At 43.1% G+C, this 18,405-nt stretch overlaps 2 protein-coding genes across 3 annotated transcripts; one reads left to right on the top strand and one right to left on the bottom strand.

The window, feature by feature from the left end:
* Positions 1–407: 407 nt before the first annotated feature.
* lhfpl4b (LHFPL tetraspan subfamily member 4b) lies at positions 408–9,649 on the top strand. Of its 2 annotated transcripts, none has more exons than XM_029124320.2 (6): positions 408–639; positions 2,676–2,899; positions 5,636–5,840; positions 6,234–6,461; positions 7,006–7,039; positions 7,672–9,649. In XM_029124320.2, the coding sequence occupies exons 2-5, from the start codon at positions 2,681–2,683 to the stop codon at positions 7,029–7,031; spliced, it is 678 nt and encodes a 225-aa protein (XP_028980153.1). In that variant the 5' UTR covers positions 408–639; positions 2,676–2,680; the 3' UTR covers positions 7,032–7,039; positions 7,672–9,649. The 2 variants fall into 2 exon arrangements, with proteins under 2 accessions (XP_028980153.1, XP_028980152.1); XM_029124319.2 differs by having other exon boundaries at positions 7,006–7,056.
* Positions 8,697–18,100, bottom strand: pcsk1nl (proprotein convertase subtilisin/kexin type 1 inhibitor, like). The gene is made up of 3 exons (XM_010868882.4): positions 17,635–18,100; positions 11,608–12,179; positions 8,697–11,506 (listed from the first exon to the last, which is right to left on the bottom strand). Exons 1-3 carry the CDS (start codon positions 17,722–17,724, stop codon positions 11,026–11,028), a joined length of 1,143 nt encoding a protein of 380 aa, XP_010867184.1. The 5' UTR covers positions 17,725–18,100; the 3' UTR covers positions 8,697–11,025.
* Between the last annotated feature and the right edge of the window lie 305 nt (positions 18,101–18,405).

Genomic DNA, 18,405 nt, shown 5'->3' with positions numbered 1-18,405 from the left:
CTGCTGCAGGGCTGAGGAGCGTAAACCCCTCCCCCACCATAGAACCACCACAGCACACTGTTAATCCCCTCCTTTTCCCTCTCTGTATCCACATCGCTGCCTCTCTCCCCCTCCCTTTCTGCATCCCTTCATCCTGCCCTGCTTCCCTCCCTCCCTCCTCCTAACCAGCCTCCACACGCTCCCCGATCCCTCCCTCCTCCTAACCAGCCTCCACACGCTCCCCGATCCCTCCCTCCTCCTAACCAGCCTCCACACGCTCCCCTATCCCTCCCTCCTCCTAACCAGCCTCCACACGCTCCCGATCCCTCCCTCCTCCTACTCAGCCTCCACACGCTCCCTGATCCCTCCCTCCTCCTGACCAGCCTCCACAACCTCCCCGATCCCTCCCTCCCTCCCTCCCTCATTGCTTTCCTCTTTCCGTTTGTGATGGAGAAGACGTGTCTGTGAGGCTGATGATGTGGGCCTGTAGATATTGGTGTTAAATCCTCCTCCAGAGAAACACAGAGGTCCTCATTTCAGATGGTGTGTTTCTGTTGTGTCGACTCTGCACCCGATCCTCAGCATTCCTGAACTAAAGCTGACCTGATTTCAGTTTGGTCGCTCTGCACCGAGGGACTGTCGGCAGCTAGCAGCTCAGAGGTGAATCTTTTGTTCAGGTCTTATCATTGATTTTATTGCGTCCATGTCTTTAACATTGAAATGTTGGCACAGACTGTCTTTAATCGTGTGCTTCAAAAAGATGTCCTTTGTTTCTGCTGGTTATGGATACATCATGTCTAGTGTGTTGTTGTGTTGTACCAGTCAGACTCTGTAGTCCACCTGTCTGTCTGTCTGTCCACCTGTCTACACACCCGTCTGTCTACCTGTCTGTCTGTTGCAGTAGTGTATTCCTATGTGAGCATCACTTTCACATAGTCATTGTATAGTCTGAAGTGCTGGAATACAAAGACAATAAACAGAAACATTTTGCCACTGTCCAAATGCCTTTGGAGTTTACTGTGTATTTGTGAATGTTTGTGTATGTATATAAATATTTATATATTTATGTGTTTATATGTATATATTTATATGCATATATGTTTATGTTTTTGCATGTATATATATATATATATATATATATATACATATCACCTATATATATCTATACACTCACCTAAAGGATTATTAGGAACACCATACTAATACTGTGTTTGACCCCCTTTCGCCTTCAGAACTGCCTTAATTCTACGTGGCATTGATTCAACAAGGTGCTGAAAGCATTCTTTAGAATTGATAGGATAGCATCTTGCAGTTGATGGAGATTTGTGGGATGCACATCCAGGGCACGAAGCTTCCGTTCCACCACATCCCAAAGATGCTCTATTGGGTTGAGATCTGGTGACTGTGGGGGCCATTTCAGTACAGTGAACTCATTGTCATGTTCAAGAAACCAATTTGAAATGATTCGAGCTTTGTGACATGGTGCATTATCCTGCTGGAAGTAGCCATCAGAGGATGGGTACATGGTGGTCATAAAGGGATGGACATGGTCAGAAACAATGCTCAGGTAGGCCGTGGCATTTAAACCATGCCCAATTGGCACTAAGGGGCTTAAAGTGTGCCAAGAAAACATCCCCCACACCATTACACCACCACCACCAGCCTGCACAGTGGTAACAAGGCATGATGGATCCATCATGTTGACCCATTCTCCTCTGACCTCTAGCGTCAACAAGGCATTTCCGCCCACAGGACTGCCGCATACTGGATGTTTTTCCCTTTTCACACCATTCTTTGTAAACCCTATAAATGGTTGTGCGTGAAAATCCCAGTAACTGAGCAGATTGTGTAATACTCAGACCGGCCCGTCTGGCACCAACAACCATGCCACGCTCAAAATTGCTTAAATCACCTTTCTTTCCCATTCAGACATTCAGTTTGGAGTTCAGGAGATTGTCTTGACCTGGACCACACCCCTAAATGCATTGAAGCAACTGCCATGTGATTGGTTGATTAGTTAATTGCATTAATGAGAAATTGAACAGGTGTTCCTAATAATCCTTTAGGTGAGTGTATATCTATATGTATTTGTATGCATATATTTATGTTTGTTTGTGCATGTATGTATATAAATGTATGTATGTGTTAATGTATGCATCATAGGTAGGTATGTATCATAGGTAGTTATGCATCATAGGTAGGTATGCATCATAGGTAGGTATGCATCATAGGTAGGTATGCATCATAGGTTGGTATGCATCATAGGTAGGGATGCATCATAGGTAGGTATGCATCATAGGTAGGGATGCATCATAGGTAGGTATGCATCATAAGTAGGTATGTATCATAGGTTGGTATGCATCATAGGTAGGTATGCGTCATAGGTAGGTATGCATCATAGGTAGGTATGCATCATAGGTAGTTATGCATCATAGGTAGATAAGCATCATGGGTAGGTATGCATCATAGGTAGGGATGCATCATAGGTAGGTATGCATCATAGGTAGGGATGCATCATAGGTAGGTATGCATCATAGGTAGGTATGCATCATAGGTAGGTATGCATCATAGGTAGGTTCTGTATATTATTGTTGGGTTTTGTTGTTGATATTGTTACCAATCTATTCTCTGATCCGAGTTGCCGTGGCGACGAGGCTGTACCAATCAGTACGTACTGCTGTGGTTGTCTCCTTCAGTTGCCATGGCGATGACCCCCCATACTGCCGAGGTTGCCCGTCTCTACCAGACCGAGTTTGTCCGCAGTGCCCGGGCAGTGGGCATGCTCTGGGCCGTGTGCTCCCTGTGCTTCGCCATCATCGAGGTGGTCATCCTGGTGCAGCCCTCCTGGGTGGGCACCAGGAACATTCAGTACCAGGGAAGAGGACCTGTGCCCAAGACCGGAACGCTCGGACTGTTTGAGGTGGCCGTGTGTGTGTGTGTGTGTGTGTGTGTGTGTGTCTGGAACTCATCACCAGCTTGATCTTCAATACTAAACAGGTTGTTAAGACACGTTTTAGATTAGATGAGACTAGATGAAACTTTATTTTAATTGAACAAGCACAAGTACAGCACAACGAAATGCAGTTAACGTCTAACTAGAAGTGCCAATAGAAGAGGGCAGAACATTTTGTAAATCAAGTATTAAGTACACTTATACTGCAAATGGAATGTATAGATGTGCAATGAAGGCAAATTCAATACAAATGGCAACACTAAATGTACAATTAAGGCAAATAGAGGAGGGGGGAACATTTACCAGTATTAAGTATAGTGGATGTTACAAGTGGGGTTGTAGTTGTGTGGGTACAAATTGCAATTCTGAATGGCATTCTAGATGTGCAGTCGAGGCCAATTGAAGGATTCAGGTGCCACTGAAATGCAGGGACACCTGACAGTGAGATCTGCTAACAACGCCCTTTGTTTCTTGGGTCCTAAAACTAGCATTTCTGTTTTTCTTGAGTTTAAGAGCAAGAAGTTCTCTGTCATCCACTTCCTAATATCTGAAACGCATGCTTCCAAAGTAGCTAATTTTGGGGTTTCTCCATGCTTCATTGAAATATATAACTGTGTGTCATCAGCATAACAATGAAAGTTTACATTGTGATTTCGGATTACATCACCCAGAGGGAGCATATATAGTGAGAACAATACTGGGCCCAGAACTGAGCCTTGAGGAACACCAAAACTTACCTTTGACTTGTCAGAGGATATGCCATCCACACTAACAAACTGATATCTTTCAGATAAATAAGATTTAAACCAGGCTAGAACATGTCCACGTAGCCCAATATGGGTTTCCAATCTCTCTAACAGAAGGGAGTGATCAATAGTGTCAAAAGCAGCACTAAGATCAAGAAGCAACAGGACAGATGTGGAACCTTTGTCTGAGGCCATTAGAAGGTCATTTGTTACCTTCACGAGTGCAGTCTCAGTACTATGATGGGGTCTGAAACCGGACTGAAGCATTTCATAAATGTTATTTGTCTTCAGGAAGGCCTTCAGTTGTTGGGAAACACATTTTTCTACGATTTTTGAGAGTAACAGGAGGTTCGATATTGGCCTATAATTGTTTAATATGTCGGGATCCAGATTATATTATAATATGTTCAGCATTGGCTGACCTAGCACAAGAAATAGCTTCTTAAGTAATTTTGTTGGAATCAGGTCTAGCTGACAGTTTGTGGGTTTAGAACTCATTACAAATTTAGTAAAGGTGTCAAGCGATACGGTATCAAAAAATTCAAGTGTCTCCATTGACACCTGGTCAGGGAGGTTCAGGACATTTTTAGGACAACTGAGATTTTGAGGACCATAACTATTTAGGGAGGAGTCAGTTATTTGTTTTCTAATGGTGATGATCTTTTCATCAAAGTAGTTCATGTATTCATTACAACTAAAGTGAAGACCCACTTCACTTCTTGAGCTTTGCTTTTTTGTTAACTTTCAACTGTATCAAAGAGAAATTTTGGATTGTTTTTGTTCACCTCAATCAGGTTGGAGAAATAAGCTGATCGAGCAGATATGAGTGATTTTCGTTATTGTAGTGTACTGTCTATCCAGGCTAGTCTGAATACTTCCAACTTGGTGGAGCGCCACTTTCGCTTCAATTTTCTGGAGGCTTGCTTAAGTGCTCTAGTATTGTCTGTGTACCAGGGAGCAAGTTTCTTGTTGCGTATTTCTTTTGTTTTTAATGCTGCAACATATTATATCCAGTGCATCACTCAGTCATACATATTATATCCAGTGCATCACTCAGTCATACATATTATATCCAGTGCATCACTCAGTCATACATATTATATCCAGTGCATCACTCAGTCATACATATTATATCCAGTGCATCACTCAGTCATACATATTATATCCAGTGCATCACTCAGTCATACATATTATATCCAGTGCATCACTCAGTCATACATATTATATCCAGTGCATCACTCAGTCATACATATTATATCCAGTGCATCACTCAGTCATACATATTATATCCAGTGCATCACTCAGTCATACATATTATATCCAGTGCATCACTCAGTCATACATATTATATCCAGTGCATCACTCAGTCATACATATTATATCCAGTGCATCACTCAGTCATACATATTATATCCAGTATATCACTCAGTAATACATATTATATCCAGTGCATCACTCAGTAATACATATTATATCCAGTGCACCACTCAGTCATACATATTATATCCAGTATATCACTCAGTCATACATATTATATCCAGTGCATCACTCAGTAATACATATTATATCCAGTGCATCACTCAGTCATACATATTATATCCAGTATATCAATCAGTCATACATATTATATCCAGTATATCACTCAGTCATACATATTATATCCAGTATATCACTCAGTCATACATATTATATCCAGTATATCACTCAGTCATACATATTATATCCAGTATATCACTCAGTCATACATATTATATCCAGTGCATCACTCAGTCATACATATTATATCCAGTGCATCACTAATTTCAATGTCCAGTTATGATGTAGCAACTATATGCTGCCCCTTTAAAGCTTCTTCTTATAACAAGTCATAACACATGGTCGTAATGTTGTCACTAAGTTGTTAGCAGATCTTTAATTAAAACAACATTGCCCATGGTTCCTGTGTTGTTGCCTTCAGGTGTGTGTGGAGTCTGACCGGCTGGTCCCTGAGTGCCGTGGTTCTCTGAGCACCTTGACCCCCCTGCCAGCGTTCCACTCTCCGGCCGTGCTGGTCTGCATGTCTCTGACCATGGTCTGGGCCAGTGTTGGATGCCTCTGCCTTTTCCGCTTCTGCAACGCGGCCACTGTCTATAAGATCTGTGCCTGGCTGCAGCTCACTGCAGGTACCGAACAACAGGTCACATATTTAGGAGCCTATTTTCAATAGTACATTATTCAGATCTATTTTCAATATGCTAAACTGCTTCAGCTTTTATTTCGCTGAAATTTCCCAAGCGCCAAGGTTTCCCAAGCGCCCCAAACTTTTGACTTTGATTGCGATTATTAAAGTCACAGAGCTTGAACTGAAACACCAACAACTACATTTGTTTAGCAAATCATTCAACTTGATCAATGAAAATCTATATTTTTTTGCTGACCTCGCAGTATCTGGAGCGGTCGACATTACAAATGAATGAACGTCAGACGTGAAGCGGACCAGGTTCACACTGTGTCATCCCTCCTCTCAGCGTCATGCAGTGGACCTGGTAGTCACTGTGTTGTCTTCCTCTATGCAGGTTTCTGCCTGGTGCTAGCTTGTATGTTGTTCCCTGATTCGTGGGACTGTGCGGACATGCGGGACCTGTGTGGGGAGAGAGTGACCAGTTTCTCCCCGGGGAACTGCTCTATCCACTGGGCCTTCGTCCTGGCCTTGCTGGGGGTCCTGGACGCTGCCATCTTGGCCACTCTGGCCTTTGTGCTGGGCAACCGACAGGACGCTTTGCTCCCAGAGGACACCAAAGACGGTGAGTAGAGCACCATGTACTACACTACCCATAAGGCAGTGCATGTCATATCCTGCTCAGGACCGCCTCAGCTTTTGGAATTGTAAAAAAAAAAATGTTTAAGCTGTATCACCAATGAATAATTACTGATGGTAGTAGGACCGATATGCTTCAAACACCCATTTACTCAGTCAGCCCCTTGTGATTCCTGGACTGTGCGTGAAATTCCCCCTGGGGCCCTCATACAAACATAGGGGCATGTTTGTGTTGAAAGGCATGTCTGTTATTAAACACATGCTGGAAATCTGGTGTTTTGTACAGCTTCTAGGTGAGGAGGCTTCTGCTTCTGGTCTTCTTAAACTGTTTCGGCTCTGCTTTAGCCACTTAAGGAGGTCCCAGGGTGGAGGTCCCAGGGTGGAGGTCCCAGGGAGGTAGTCCCGGGGAAGAGGTCCATGGGAATAGTTCCAAGGGAGGAGGGTTTTCTAACCCTCTTGTCTAATGTTTATTACTAATAAAGGTCCAGGAGTTCGGAGTGTAAGAGTGTATTGTTCTGCTCTCTCCACAGTGACTGGGTTTCTGCTGTCTGCATAACCTGCATTGTGAGTTGATCAAACCGGTGAGGCTTCTTAGTCGCTACAATATTTAGTAATACTTTATTCTGAGTGTCCCAAAAGTGTTTCTGTAGGTGCTATAAAAATTATCTACCGATTATCAGTAACATTTTAACTATCTACTAACCCCAACACATTCCCTAACCTTTATGCTAACCCTAAACCTAACCCTAACCTTAACCCTTACTTTAAACCTTATTCTAAACCTAACCCTAACCTTAGCTAGCCATTGCTTGTCAACAGATGGTTGATTTTTGCTATCATTAGGACATCTTCAGATGGAAATTCGGGCTTAAACCAATATTCTTCTTAATAATAATAATTTTATCAGTAGTAGTGTTACGATACTCCAGTCTGTGTAGTCACATTTGTATAACTCTCTATATTTTATGCTGTTTGGGTATTCTTAGGAATTATCCCCCTCTCCATTTAACCCTCTCCTTTCCATCCCTCTCTCATTTCTCTCTCTCTACCATAATTATTTTCATCTCCTTCACACTTTGAGTGCTTAATACTTGTCATCTTTGTATCTTTAGTAACCTTCTAATTTCCTCTCCTTTTTCTTCCCTCCTTTCGTCCTCCTCCTTCACTCCTCCCATCATATCTTCTATCTTTATCAGCTCAATAAACTAGAAGAAACCCACTGACTACTCCCCCTAAAAAATGACATCATCACCATCCATATCCTGGTTAGATGACCCTGCATGGAAACGGTCACCTGGCAACCGTAGCCCTGCTGCTGTGTTCTACTCCCTGAAATGGAGGACAAAAAAAATCCTTAAAGCTACAGAGAGGTTTAGGGAGCAGGGAAAATGGTGACTCACAGTGTCAAATAGAAAACTAGTGCCATTGACTTTTTGCTGTATGGTCACTTTATTGGCTAGCGTTAATTAATTTAGTGTCGATAAGATGATATTATACATGAGATAGAGATATTTCTAGATATCTACAACCATGTTTCAACGTTCAGTGTTTGAAAGCATGTTAATTGTAGCCTTGGAGGAATCCAGTAGGTGATATTATTGAATTTAAGAATGATTGTCCATTCCAATATGACTGAATTCCAACTGATGGTACTTAACTATGGGATGTTGAAAAAGGGGGTTAGTCTTAAAAACATTCCATTAACTTTGTAGAATGCTATATCCTTGTTCTAATCATTATAGATATTTATTTTTGGTAATGTTCATATTCAGCCTGATAATGAGTCATTTGTCAGATGATATTATTGTGCATGTTTGTTTAAAGATGCAGTCTGGGACTTTAACAAATGACCAACAGTTGTTTTAAACCTCCCATTTCGGGCTGGCTGTGTAATGTGCATCATTAATAAGTAGAATCACTAGGCCTATCATACCTCAGATAGCTATGAAATTCCCAGTTTGAAAGTGAGTGGGTTTGATGGTATGTGGTACATATCAAATAAATAACAGCACACAATTTTCGGGGACCCGTTTTGGCTCGACGGCGTCACTTACACAACCAGTGGACAAATAATCTCTGAATGCATCTTTAATGTCTTCAAATATTCTTGTTTACAGTAAATAGGTAATAATACTGTATTTATTTTTGTATAACGAATTCGCTGTACTGTCACAAAATTTAAATATATGTACTGGTTAAAAAACTGTAGGCTGATCAATCATGTTTTCACATAGAATTTTATTACTGTGATCCACGTTTGCGATAAAATATAGTAGGACAGATATGTATTTTTGTACAAGATTTTTAAACGGCATAAATTGGCAAAGCCACAACAATAATCGGAATCACACTTTATATCCACAGCCATGTACGTCACAAGAAAAACGAACACAAAAGAACGTGAGGGAGGGATTGCTGTAAATTGCACATCCAGTATACAGGTGTTTTGCATCACAATAACTCGTGTGTTCAAAGCCACCGGCAAAGCTGCAGGAAAGGAGAACCATGTAATTAGAATCGTCAAATTTCGAAAGCAAGGTAGCGGAAGCCAGGGTTATGTTTTATACATTAACCATGGATACGTTAACGACCCCGTAGCCATGGCAGCGCAATAATGGGATGTCAGCTGCAGGACAAAGTATCAATACTAATAATTTAGTCTTTCTATCGACAACTGGAGAGTACAGAGAGCCCTCTTGCAGGCAGATGACTGTAAATAAATAGCATCTTAATTTGAAGTACTAAATGCAGCAGGAACAGTAAATGTGAATTACTCTGAGGATCTTACTGAAGGAACATATGTTTCTCTGTAAGGGAAATTCAAGTCTGACATTTTAAAATGGAAATTACCAACTTCCAAAGCCGTTTTAAGCATCAAATACACTATGAATTATCCTTAAACATGGTGATCAAGTTAAAACCCTACATCTGTATCATGGTGTTCACGACTGACCAGTTGTTTAAGTAGATAACGGTTATTTGGTCCTGCATGACCATTGTGCTTACCTGTTTGTGACATAACCAGAGATGTTCAACGTGTAGTCATATACATGCTACGTGTTTACTACTGTTAACTTAAAATCTAGAAGTTACTGTAACTCAGCATACAATCTAGCGATGAATAGTAGCTACTTCTCGCTCTGTTTACCAAATAAAGACTATACCTACTGATAAGAGTGGTGTGATCATTTCTGTTCTCTAAATCTCTATTAGGCTTTGCACTTCATATCTTTGCTAAACGTACCACTGTTTTATGAGGATATTATGGAAAAGACAATGGCTGAACCTCATCGTCACCTATATTGACACGACAGGCTAGTTATTGTATCAATGTCATTCACGAATGAAAGAAAAACGAACGTTGTGCCAGGAAATGAAATAGTTTTGTCAGTGTAAATCTCGTCTTTAGTCTCGCTAGCATTCGCTCAATTCTTATGACTAATCCTAGTAAGATACTAGTAGGCCTACTGGCTAATAAGCTATTGAAATGGCCAGTGGCAAAAGCCATACAGGTCACAGATGTTATTTGAGGTGGAAGTAAACTTAATAAGAAACGTTAGTCCGTTTAGCACACTGCTTAATGGTCTCTAGCTAAATATTCAAATTGTGTGTGATGTTATTTAAATCCTCTAAATGTGGAGACGCAATTTTATGACGAGGTAGAGTATCCCAAACGGTCCCAATACTGGCCTACTAGCTTACTATCTACTAAACAATACGTACTTTACCATCATCCGCGAAGTACGTACTTGTAGTACGTAGTATGCGATTTGAGATTCATCCAACATCTGCAACCCAGCTATTACATTTTCTGTGGTCACGTGAGATTGGTGGATGAAATGCAGTTGAACTACATACACCAAAATCCAATGCGCTCTTCGGACAAGGTGGCTAGATATGTTTATTGTATCACTGTGTAGCTAAATGTTCAATTAGCGTGAAATAATTAAGCTGGTATACACTTTGTCATGGCGATATTTATACGGGTGAGATGTTCTAGACAACAATGTCCGTTCAATCAATTCACCGATTTTGTCAACTGGAGTGCAAGTAATTGATTTACAAGTATTGTAAAATGTGATAGCGTTTTATCTCCTATCTCCAGCACGAGAAGTATAGAGCTATGATGAATAAATCAGCCGTTTGCATACAGACAATAACAACATTAAGTAAACATTTTATGATGTTGGATCAAACTTCACACACTTCTCGTGGCAGTTACTATGACCCCCTCTTGTCATAGTTGAAAAATAGCCCTACTCGAATGGGAAGTTATATAATATTAATAATATAACTAACTACATCTGGGAATTAGGGAATTGCTGGAGAACATCTATTGTGAAAATATTTTCTTAACCTCTATGTTTCATTTACTTCCCAAAGGAGTCATAAATAAGATCTATGTAAAATAAATAGCACAGATTGAAGCACTCTGTGACGGCCCTGGTATGGGTGAAAGTGTTGTTACTGCGTTATTGAGGGGTTGTCTCTGTATCTCTCCCTCTGTCAATCTATTGGTCTCTCCATCTATCTGTTTATCTCTCTCTTCTCTACTGTGGCAGGTAGTGTAGGATGTGTTGGACCAGCATCTCGGGGTCATAGGTTAGGGTCTGCAGGTCGTAGGTCACGGCCCTCCTCCTGCGGCTGGACCTCCCAGCAGGCTGCAGGTCGGTGTCGATCCTTTTCATTCTCTGAAGCCCCACCGCATGGCCCGAGGTTTTGTGGCCATCCCTCTCTCCCTCTGGCCTTCCGGGGCCTTCCTCCACGTCCCCCAGCCTCTTCACCCTCAGCAGCCCGAGCGGAGGCTCCTGGCTTGGGGAGGGAGGAGCAGGGGAGTCCAGGGAGCGACGGGACCTATGGAGGACTGGGCCTGAGGCTGCTCTTACCCCTGCACCTGACACCGAGGCCAGGTCTCTCCTCGCCCCTCCGCCAGGTCTCTCCCCAGAAGCCAGGTCTCTCCTCGCCCTGCGGCCGGATGAGCGCTGGGGGTTGTTGGGACTGATGCTGGACAGAATCTTAGCTACCAGGTATCTGGAGTAGGAGACAAACATGGAAGCCAACATTTTGTAAATGCATCTATGCCATCTAACTAAAAACATTAGCTGTTGATTTTCCCCTGCGGGGCTCCTTACCGGAGTGTCTCCTGGTCTGGGTCTTGTCCTCCTGTCTCCAGCCTGTTGATGGAGGCGGGAAGACTTGGTGACGCGGCCTGCTGTCTCTCCTGCCTGTATCTGTTGAGCAGGGCCTGTGTGAGCTGGGGGTCCAGCAGGCCTTGCCACTGAGCTGCAGCCTGGGGTTTTCCCATCCTCATCCCCGGCTCTGTCTCATCATAGTCTTGGGGATAGGGCCCCTGGAAGTCCCCTGGCACCTGGTCCTCCTCACTGTCTTCCTCTACGCCGGCACCTTCGGCCTCATTGAGGAGACGAAGCAACCCGGCCAGGTACGCCGTTTCCTGCTCCCGCCTCTGGTCATTCTCCAACAGCTGCTGAAGGGCCTGACCTAAGCCCTGCCCCCTCCACTCCTCTGGCTGATAGAGCAGCTCATTGCCCCCACGCCTGGTCAGGACGTCTGCGGACTCTCCAGGATATGACATCATCCCAGCCTCATATGGCAGCGAATCCCGGAGGTCTCTGCGGGCTCGCCTGATCCCACCTCCTGTGGTGTCCGAACCTCGTCCCCCCACCCCCCGGGCTATGGATAACGACTGACACACCCACACACACACACACACACACACACAACACAGAGAGAGAGAGAGAGATGCTAAAAAAGGTCTTTCAAAAAAGACGAATTAGGGTCTGCCTCAAACATTAACATCTAGAATAAAACCGTTCAACTAAGTGTCATTGTGAGGTTTACTTAAAATAACATTATAAACCTGTGTCTTTATCATGGTGTGTACACAGACAATCAGTCGAACCAACATCCAGGACAATAACATTACAATCTGCATCTTTCTGTGTCTGTTTCTATTTGTGTGTGTGTGTGTGTGTGTGTGTGTGTTTGCCTGTTCCTAATGTGTGTGTGTATAAATTTAGCCTGCAGCGTTCTGTCTCAGCACATAATGTTATATCTGGTCATCTATGTGTACTCTGTACATTTGTCCTAAGGTTCTGAAGAATTATCCAACCTAGGACCTAATGTTGTGTCTGATTTCATCTGGTTTGTTTGATGCATCCTATGTTATTGTAAATGTTTAATTGTGCACAAATTTCATCTGAAACATTAGCTGTTTGTATTCCCCTGGTAGCTACTCCACCACCACGCATCTGAACCTCTTCCTCTATGGGGCCTTTATCCCTTATTGGTTCTTGCACTCAGCCTCTTGCTTGGTCTAATCTTGCACACAGCAACTCAGGACTGACCTCTTTCTCTGCATGACTAAGGACTTATCGCTCACCGAACAACTGTGTAGGTTTTACAGGTTCACACTCAGGGGAATAGTTTGTATTGGCTGTGACCAAATGTTTTAATTATGTTTGACGTGATTTACTCAACTGAGTTTTGTGTCTTATGTAGAGAGTTGTGATTGTTTCGGGAAACCTCTTTATTACTTAATTTGACAATTTGGTTCCCGCCACTCCTCTCTCCCACCTTCTAGCCTCTAACCCACCTCCTTGTCTCCTCTCTAACCCACCCTCTTGTCTCCTCTCTAACCCACCTCCTTGTCTCCTCTCTAACCCACTTCCTTGTCTCCTCTCCAACCCACCCCCTCGTCTCCTCTCCAACCCACCCCCTTGTCTCCTCTCTAACCCACCTCCTTGTCTCCTCTCCAACCCACTCCCTTGTCTCCTCTCCAACCCACCCCCTTGTCTCCTCTCTAACCCACCCCCTTGTCTCCTCTCTAACCCACCCCCTCTTCTACTCCTGAAGATCCTCACCCTTTCTGTTCATCCTTCATCCTCATTGTTTCCTGTCTGCAGTCATCCATCCTCCCCCCTCCCTGTTCCTCCTGTTGCCTATCCTCAGCCCTCCTCTTCTCCTTCTGTCGTGTGTCCTCACCTCTCCCACTCACAGCCATTAATGTGCAAAGTGACATGTGGGGGGAGGGGCCTGTGCTGCCTCCCCGCCCACACAGTGACATCACTGCTCTGCGCACAGCTTCTTCCCTGCAGAGAGACTGTCCTTAATGCTCAACGCCACAACCATAAACCGTGAGCCGCCCTGAACTGACAGCCATGGCCGATGTCATCCACGACATTCCCCCCCTGGAGATTTCCTTGTGTAGATAGAACCGCTCTGAGAACGCTTATCACTAGGGATCGAGAGAGGGGACGTTTAAGAACAATATGAATGATATGATAGAATGAGAATTTCTCGTGAATTACACGGGGGAAAAACACTGCCATCACAGCCTGGATTCGTGACCCAGAATCTGTGGACCTTTCTGTGATTCTTCTGTAATTTATACAGTAATACTTTAGCTATTTTCCAAGCGGCCTCGATCTCATATCTCATAATATCCTTTTTGAAGTGTTTACCATTCAGAATGTTCTGGCAGCTCGTATCAACTTTGCAATATTGGATGGACAGAGGAGAACAATGTGGATTGAAATAACGGTATTCTTTTAATTATGTCTTGTTGTACCTGGCAATATTACAAACACATTTGAGACCGGGTGATCAGATGTGTTTGTGTTAGTACTGATCATTAGGACAGTTATGTCCAAGTTGATACACTATTCAAAGGTTTGATATGGTTGGTTAGCTGGTTGAATGGAGATTTTGTTGACCTGATTGGTTTTGTTAGGTTGGTGAGTTTCCTTTTCATTTGATTCCTGAGTGAGTGGTAATATTTACCACTATGATGCGTTAAGGGTTTACTGAAGACTAACGTCTTCGGTAGGGTCTATGAAATGTAGTCTGACTAAAGGGTGTGAAGGTCAAGGAAGAAACGCTCCCTCTATTTTCTCTGGTGTCCTCTTGAATCTTAGGGGGACCAGAGATGGACCAACCTTGGGACTCCTGCTGTCACTGTCCAAAGTCCACCTGGTTTTGTTGCAGCTGATCTAAATTCTGCATAAAGACTCTAGACACAGCCCCAATGTATTTATTGACTTGCTGGTAATATGAACATGCAAAGATATTGTGGCTATTGTATTCTTCTGTACATAGACTGGCCCTCCCTCTGAGAGACAGGCTCCACTCTAGGTCTCTTCCTAGGTTTCAACCCTACTAGGGAGTTTTCCTGAGCCACTGTGCATCAATCTCTTGTTGTTACTTGCTCTTTAGAGTTTCAGGATGGGTGTCTATAGAAGCAATGTGTGACAACTGTCTGATGTGAAAAGGTCTTCATAAAACACAACTGCAGAATACATTCAAAGACCTCCGGACCAACCTGTAGTTTTGAAACAGACCCAGTAAATGTGTGTGCGTGCGTGAGCAGCCTGTGCCCTCAGAAGCCTGTTGCCATAGCAGCCACCTCCATTCTTCCCAGCAGCGGTAGATTAGATTGTTTCTGCATCCTCTACTTATTCTGCCAATTTACTGAAAATAAATGTGTCCTTTAATTCTCCTTGAGAACTTGATTGGAGTCTGTGGCAAGTTCAATTGATTGGACATGATTTGGAAGGACACACCTGAAATCCAAGGCACTTTTTGTAAACCTCTGAGATAGAATTGTGTCAAAGCATAGAGCTGGAGAAATGTGTAAAAAAAAAAATATATATATATATATATATAATAATTAGCTATATCTTTGAAATTTCTCAAGAGCACAGTGGACTCCATCATTGTGACATTTGGTACAACAAGACTCAAGTATTGTCTGGTCTGATGGGACCCAAGTCTTCCAAGTAGGCTTGAATGCAAAATGCTTTGTCTGGCGAAATTGTTTTCCCTCTTATCACCTGACTAACACCATCCCTACAGCAAAACACCTTGGGGTTAGTTTAACCGTCTTGCTCTAACCGCCCAGTTTGGGGATCGACCCAGCAACCCCCTGAACAGAGTGACAACTGTCACCAATGACCATCGTTAGCTCGGGTGACGTAACTGATTGTGATAACTGGCTAGCCACTTCACAACCATTACAGCAGCATTATGCCTTGGGGATGCTTCTCAGGTACTGGGACCAGTCAGGATTAAGGCAAGGATGAACCGAGTAAAATAGAGAGAGGTACTTGAAGAGAACCTAATCCAGAGCACAGGATCTCAAACTGGGGTAACGATTATTCTTTCAGCGCAAAAACATTCTTAAGCCAGCCAAAGGCCCAGACATGATCCCCATTGAAAATCTGCTAGGGAACCTGAACATCGCATTTCACTGACAATCCTCATTTACTTGACAGAGCTTGAGATGATCTACAAGGAAGAATGGGAGAAACTGCCCAAAGGGTCTTTACCGACACTTTACTGACACTTTATTTTACTGAATAAGGTGTCTGAATACTTAATATACATTAGATTACTTTTTATATTTTCAATAAATTTGCACAAATGTCTAAAAACAAGTATTCATTATAAATTAAGTCTACAACACAAAGTGAAGGTTTCTGAATACCTCTGAAGCTACTGCATGTGTGTGTATGCGTGCATGTGAGTGTATATCTCTGTGTGTGTGAATGTGTGTTCGCTGACAGCTGGACTCGTAGTTAACTAACGATTTAACCCCACCAGCCCCCCCCCGACATGCATACAGAAATACCAGCCTTTCACCACCGCCAACATCTCCATTATATCCTTGTTGATTAAATTAGCTACTGGGTGAAATTACACATACATCTGTTTAAATCAGAGCTCTGATTTGATAAGGCTGACAACACACCAGTTTGGTAGTTAGCAATGGACGGAAGTCATTAAACAAGCCAAGCCCTTGTCTGATGTGGATGTTCCTCTGTAAATGTGTGGGCTGTGTAAACACAAACACAACGTCCAAGGCAACCGGTAGCATCACTCTGATCCTAACCATCAAACCAGCAGGAAAATAAAAAAACGCCAAGCCCTCATCGTCACCTTTTCCACACGGTTTCAGTTCTCTCATCACGCGTCACTATGGAAACGGCAGGGCAATGGATGGATGACATAACATAAGGCAAAAAACTGTCCGTCTTTTTTTTAAACCCATGTGCCGCGAGCTCTCAGCAGAGGCAGTGATTCTGTTCCTGACAAAATTAATCTCGTCTCCGACAGGAAATGTGTTGAACAACAAACGCAGTACATGTCAATGTTATCAGAGCCAGGGCTAAATTCGATTTCGATGTAGGCTTGTGTTTTTTTATGTGAAAATGTCCCACATTTCTTACTCAGTCTGTTTCAGTTGAAATGCTACAACCGTTATCAACAACTACTATACTTATTAATAAGTGAATATACTATTGTATATTTTTTTATGATTTAATCTTTTCTTGTGATAATTATAGTTATGTAATACATTACATATTCAAACATCCCATCTAACAAAACCCCTGAGAGCAGAGCACATTCAACCAAAACAAGGTTATTCATTCTGCAACCATTTATTTCCTTGGTTTATTCCCCTCATAAACCTGTGTAAGGTGAACAGACATATTCCCTCTCCTCTGGTTGCCTAGCGATGATGGGGCCCATCCCTGACCCCACCCCCACCCACCAACACACAAACACACACACCACTTGGTGCCCTCATCTCCATCCCTCTCCCCGTCTCCACCCTAAACATAACGCCTTAGCTGTTAAACCTGAACTGTCCTTAACGTTTATCCATCAAACTCCCTGCGGTCGCTGCCTCCATCCACAGACTAACAGTTGATATACAGTGTGTTACCATTGTGAGCAAAGTATATAAATAAACCTGAATTCATATAGCGACTGGTATGGGTGAGAAGTCAGAAATGTAAGCTTCAACACGTTTAACAGGTTGTGAATCTAATCAATTAGCCTACCGATGACTCATCATTGACTCACGAACCATGCGCGGTTTAACACAACACACACAGCGCTGTATAACACAACACATCACTGTAAAGCAGGACACACCATTGTATTATTCATAACATTTTCAGGTTAACATTTGCAGGTGCATGTCATTTTCACTGCGCCTGTGACAAAGGGAAACGATAGCAGCAAATTCCAAACCACTAAGGTGACGTGATTATGTGTTGATGTGATGCTAGCCGGTCTGCTGCAGCGTAAATTAGGCTACTTTTTCTCTGCGCATCTCTTGTGATTTTTTTTTTTACCTTGGCTTTCAGCGGCAGCGGCGGAAGGAGGACTGTCAGGCAGAGCAGGAGGACCACGGAGCTACAGCTAGCAGTCAGAGGGCCCGACATCTTTCAGCAGAGATGAGGCTGCCCCAAACGAAGAGAAGACACTGACTAACCGCAAGACGCAACAGGGAGATGGAGAGATGGAGGCTGGGGTGAATAGAGGAGGAGGGCGGAGCTAAGCATCCACAGAGAATGGGAGGGGAGGGACGTGAGCCAGAAAGACGGATGGATAAAGGAGGGAGGGTAGACTAGGGTGCTGATATGAGAAATGTGCTATGGGGAGTTAAGGAAAGGAACAGTGAAGAAAAACAGGCCCATACATATGATAGTTTGTATCTGTTCTTTGTAAACACTGGTCCGAATGGCACAACCCTTCGCGTAAACGCGCACAAACTATTCTTCCTTGTGGAGATGTTAACCCTTCACCCCGTTGTCAATTTAGCCTACGTTCTTGCGATTACATATTTTTCTGCCTTCGGTCGAATCGTCTTTTCTCAAAACCAAGTTTCGAGCCTCTATTGGCGTGGAGGCGGGGCTTTATCTCTGAATTGTCAATATTAGCCTTTCCATGCGCTGCTTTACCAATGTAGTCCTGGAGAGAAGTTTAAGAATTGTATAAACTACGCTAAATGTGTACATTTAAACAGAATAATAAACTGTTATTCCCAGGTGGCACCGTCACTGTTGCCATGGTCACAGATATTGATTACATTTTAACGTGTTCTGGTGAGTTAGACAGGGGAT

Source organism: Esox lucius, chromosome 12, assembly GCF_011004845.1.
Source record: "Esox lucius isolate fEsoLuc1 chromosome 12, fEsoLuc1.pri, whole genome shotgun sequence".
Classification (NCBI taxonomy): Eukaryota; Metazoa; Chordata; class Actinopteri; order Esociformes; family Esocidae; genus Esox; species Esox lucius.
The sequence above is the reverse complement of the archived record's forward strand: the minus strand, read 5'-3'. Positions and strand labels throughout refer to the sequence as shown.

Bases quoted from the DNA above. Each gene is read 5' to 3' on its own strand.
- pcsk1nl (XM_010868882.4), bottom strand. From the start codon at position 17,724: ATGTCGGGCCCTCTGACTGCTAGCTGTAGCTCCGTGGTCCTCCTGCTC. The intron at 12,180-17,634 runs GTAAAAAAAAAA...TGGGTGTGTCAG, and splicing joins CGCTGCCGCTGAAAGCCAAG to TCGTTATCCATAGCCCGGGG. The intron at 11,507-11,607 runs GTAAGGAGCCCC...CTCCTACTCCAG, and splicing joins CCAGACCAGGAGACACTCCG to ATACCTGGTAGCTAAGATTC.
- lhfpl4b (XM_029124320.2), top strand. From the start codon at position 2,681: ATGGCGATGACCCCCCATACTGCCGAGGTTGCCCGTCTCTACCAGACC. The intron at 5,841-6,233 runs GTACCGAACAAC...TCCTCTATGCAG, and splicing joins CTGGCTGCAGCTCACTGCAG to GTTTCTGCCTGGTGCTAGCT. The intron at 6,462-7,005 runs GTGAGTAGAGCA...CTCTCTCCACAG, and splicing joins CCCAGAGGACACCAAAGACG to TGACTGGGTTTCTGCTGTCT.